This window comes from Triticum aestivum, chromosome 2D (assembly GCF_018294505.1).
Source record: "Triticum aestivum cultivar Chinese Spring chromosome 2D, IWGSC CS RefSeq v2.1, whole genome shotgun sequence".
NCBI classification, from domain to species: domain Eukaryota; kingdom Viridiplantae; phylum Streptophyta; class Magnoliopsida; order Poales; family Poaceae; genus Triticum; species Triticum aestivum.
In genome coordinates, this window is record NC_057799.1 from 9,155,609 (window position 1) to 9,159,669 (window position 4,061).

A 4,061-nucleotide genomic window follows, 5' to 3' on the forward strand; every position below is an offset into this window, starting at 1 on the left:
CTCAAAAAAGAAAAAGAAAAACAAATAGCAGACCACTCTTCCGCTTCACTCGCCACCCCCAAACCCTCGCCGCCTCGTCGTCCGGCGACCATGGCCGGCCGGCCGCCGTTCACCAACGTGGACTCCGCGACGGAGGCCGATCTGCGGCGCAGGGGCCTCGACCCGCACGAGGTGGACCGATCCACGGAGCAGCGGCTCACCCACATCTGCACCGATCTCGTCCCCGCCCTGCCGGCCTCCGACCCCCGGCGGCACACGCCCCTGCACAAGATTCTCTCCCGCCTCGCCGTCACGGACCCCGCGCGCAACCCCGCCCTCCCCGCGCCCGACGGCGTCGACCGCCTCAGCCTCCTCCGCGACGCGCTCCTGCGCGAAATCCTCTGCCGCCTCCCCGTCAAGGACGGCGCGTGCACCTCCGTCCTCGCCTCGCGCTGGCGCCGCGTCTGGCTCTCCACGCCCCAAGTCCTGGCCGACGCCCACCTCCGCCCCAAAGGCTGCGGCTTGCCCCCCACGCCCGCCGACTCGCCGGCCATCGTCGCCGCCTTCTCCAGCATCCTCGAAGCGCACACGGGCGCCATCCCCACCGTCCACCTCACCTGCACCCACACGAACGCGTACCAGGCCCAGCTCGCGCGCTGGCTCCACCTCCTCGCCACCAAGGGCGTCCAGGAGCTCGTCCTCGTCAACCGCCCGTGGCCGCTCGACGTGCCCCTCCCGCCCGCGCTCTTCAGCATCACCACCCTCGCTTGCCTCTACATCGGCCTCTGGAAGTTCCCGGACGTGGCCAGGTTACCGCCCGGCACCTCCTTCCCCCATCTCCGTGAGCTCGGCATCTGCAGCGTCGTCATGGAGGACGGGGACATCGACTTTGTCGTCGCCAAGAGCCCCATCCTGGAGACCCTCAACATCCATGGATGCAACAAGGGGCTGCGCCTTCGCCTCGTCAGCCAGAGCCTCCGGTGCGTCCAAATTTGCAGCTCTGTTCTGGAGGACATTGCCGTGGTGAAGGCACCTCGCCTCGAGCGGCTCATCCTGGAGGGCCTTCGGAGCAACGCCGGTGGCTTGTGCACCAGAGTCAGGATTGGCGATGCTCCCAAGCTGCACGCATTAGGAATCTTGGAGCCAGGGAACACCATGCTAGAGATCCGAGACACCATCGTTATGGTACATGCTTCTCCTGTCTGCAGTCTAACAGTTTGTTCAGTTAGCAAAATGTCCAGCTGATGGAGGTCCATGACTAAATGTGTGACTTTTGTTTTTTGTTCAATTGGGTTCATTCCAGGCCGGGATGAAGGCAAGCTCAAGCACCATGGCCACCAGCGTCAAGGTCCTGAGTCTGAATGTGCGTTTCGCAAACCACACGGATGCCAAGATGGTTCCCTCCTTCCTCGGCTGCTTTCCCAATTTGGAGGCACTGCACATTATTGTAAGTTCTTTCCATTTCATGTTTTGCGTACATTCATACTGGTTTCCACTAGTATGCCTTATTTGTAGAATGTTTGTAGCAGCAGATTTTGTTCACTGCAGATGGGGTGTTTTCATCTTCTGTTTGATTAATTGCAGATAATGTGCTGTGCAGTTCTCCTGATGTCGATTGCTTTTCTTCTTTAGCTCTTGTTATATAGCGTCTCTCACTGTGGTCATATATCAATATTCATGCTGTCGATGTTGTAAGTGGCAGGCAGTGCTTGTTTCGGACTAAGAAATTTACACATGATAAACCAAACACATTGCCACCTACTGTTTTTTGGAGGTCTGTGTGGTTTATCATATTACTCTAAACCGCGCATATGAGGGAGTTCTCAATGGTTAATTAATAGCAAGGTATTTGTCATGGTTCACACCTGAACTTTGTTTTAAAGAACACATCTCACAAAATATGCACACGGTCCATTGTATATATTTGGTAAACACTGTGCACCTGTTTGGGACCCCATCAATGCAGAATATGTTTGATTTGTTCAGCAACAGCCTTGATTGGTTGGACCATGTTTTAGTTGCGATCGACAATGGTAGCAAGCACATGAATAGTTGAGTGAGATCTCTGGTGATACTAACTAACATGGGGAACTGCATAGTGCATACAAGGTATCAATTTCTGGTCTTTCACGTGTGGGCTACTTGGTAGTTGTTACTTTCTGCTAATTTCACGTATGAAAATATTGATCGTTGATTTGCATAGCTCTGTCTAAGTCAATGATCATAAATGTCAAGCATTCCATTTATTATCAGCCATCAGGTTTTCTCTTCTTACACCCACTAACTTTTGGAAAGCAACCTTCACCTTTAGGGCCTGTATTTCAGCTGTCAAGTTTGCAACTTATATATAATCATCTTGCTCATTCCTGCCTACATTTTTCTGGTGATCTGTGTGATATTACCACAGTGCCGTGTTAGTTCTTTGGTACTAGACCGTATCATGACATGAGTTATGTCTACTTAACTAATTGCACAGTTCTTTTCAGGCTTCCATTTATTCTTAGCCACCAGGTCTTCTCTGCACATACTAAACAGTGACTAGAGTACAAAATGATAATTCTGGGGGTTGCATGTTGATTTCAGTTTGTTATGAAATTTGTTATGAATTCTGGGGTTTGCACATTGCTGCCTACTATTTGTTGGAGGTCCATGTAGCATGCCATAATGCCATATTGATGCTGGTAAATTGTGCACTTGTTAGGAGAGCTAATCTGCAGCTCAAATGTGTAGCCTAACTTCTTAATTTGTTATACATGAAGTGTGATCATGAGGCCACCGTAGTTGCTGTTCTATCTGTACTACTAGGATAGTTGGTACTTTGTCTAGCTTCATTCATGGGAAGCATTGGCATCTCATATCTCTCTCATATATCAGAACCCACATTTAGGTATGCATGCTGTTTGTTTCACGGGACAATAACTGCCGCTTTTCAATTAATATGAAGCGCTGTGTGGTATTAATTTGCACCGTGTTTGTGTGTACCAGCATTATATACTCAGCATGATTCATCATAGCTGAACTGTGAGTGATTTAATTGTTTTTTTTCTTGCAGTCTGAAAAATGTGATCATCAAGCCGGCAGTGCCAGGATGAACCTCAACTTCTGGAAGCAGGCCAAGCCCACTGAAAGCCTCAAGTCGTGTATCAAGGTGTTCTCTTACAGAGAATTCCGAGGGGAGCTTGGGGAGGTTGCCTTCATCAAGTTCTTCTTCCGGAACGCGAGGGCGCTGAGGACTGCGTCCATCTCCATGGCTAACCCGAGCTTCATGACATTCTCGATGGATGAGGCGACTTGTAAAGCAAAGCAAGCTTCTAACAATATGGCCAGTAGGTCCTGCGAAATGGTGCTTCTCGGAAGCACAGGTCCTGAAGGAGGTAGCCCCTGGAGCTTCAAGAGAGGGACGGATTACTCCTTTGAGGACCCTTTCTCAGCGGTGCAGATTCACAACATAGCTTAATATCCGTATCTGCTTCTTTTGGTACCTGACTTTGGTGGTACTTACATTGCAGGCTCTGTTAAATTCGTCGTCCGATGTTTGATGAGAATCAGAAATACTATGGACTGATGATAGCTTGCTTGCCGCTTTCCCATAGTAAATGCTCCTTACAACTTTTTGATTGTGGCAGCATGCTTTAACTGTATTTTGTGGATCATGTCGTCCTGATCGCCATGCAGATCAATTATCATCAGAACTCTATGGTCTTCAGGCATGCATTGTTTTGATTATATATGTACTTGAACTTGTGGAGGCACCATTTTATTTCGGGCCTTACTTGCATGTCTGAGTGAGCTTGTCAATATTATTTAATTTCTAATTTCACATTGCATTGATTCTCGACATGCCAAAGAGGAAGCGTACCGATGTTCTGTGTAAATTTTTTTGGCCTTAAGGATCCATTAATTTGCATATGAATCCTTTGACTTCTTCTAGGTACATATGAACGACCTGCATGATTCTGTAAACTAACATGTGCTTATTTATTATGTTCTGCTAGGTACACGTGAGAAAACCACAAATTCAGGCCTCAAAAGTCTGGATCCCACAACAGTGCTATACTGAATGAGTTGATCTCATTTTTGCG

The 4,061-nt window shown here is 48.9% G+C and overlaps 1 protein-coding gene across 2 annotated transcripts; it reads left to right on the plus strand.

Annotated features, from left to right (window-relative positions):
* Window positions 1-3,794, plus strand: LOC123051028 (FBD-associated F-box protein At4g13985). 2 transcript variants are annotated; one of them, XR_006423926.1, is made up of 5 exons: window positions 1-1,164; window positions 1,283-1,426; window positions 3,032-3,412; window positions 3,489-3,571; window positions 3,655-3,794. XR_006423926.1 is itself a non-coding variant. In XM_044473764.1 (4 exons), exons 1-4 carry the CDS (start codon window positions 91-93, stop codon window positions 3,516-3,518), a joined length of 1,629 nt encoding a protein of 542 aa, XP_044329699.1. In that variant the 5' UTR covers window positions 1-90; the 3' UTR covers window positions 3,519-3,794. The 2 variants fall into 2 exon arrangements, 1 of the variants encoding a protein (XP_044329699.1); XM_044473764.1 differs by having other exon boundaries at window positions 3,489-3,794.
* Window positions 3,795-4,061: the final 267 nt, after the last annotated feature.

Excerpts from the sequence above, each read along its gene's own strand:
- LOC123051028 (XM_044473764.1), top strand. The coding sequence starts at position 91 with ATGGCCGGCCGGCCGCCGTTCACCAACGTGGACTCCGCGACGGAGGCC. Across the intron at positions 1,165-1,282 it reads TCCGAGACACCATCGTTATG|GCCGGGATGAAGGCAAGCTC; the intron begins GTACATGCTTCT and ends GGTTCATTCCAG. Across the intron at positions 3,413-3,488 it reads TTGAGGACCCTTTCTCAGCG|GCTCTGTTAAATTCGTCGTC; the intron begins GTGCAGATTCAC and ends CTTACATTGCAG.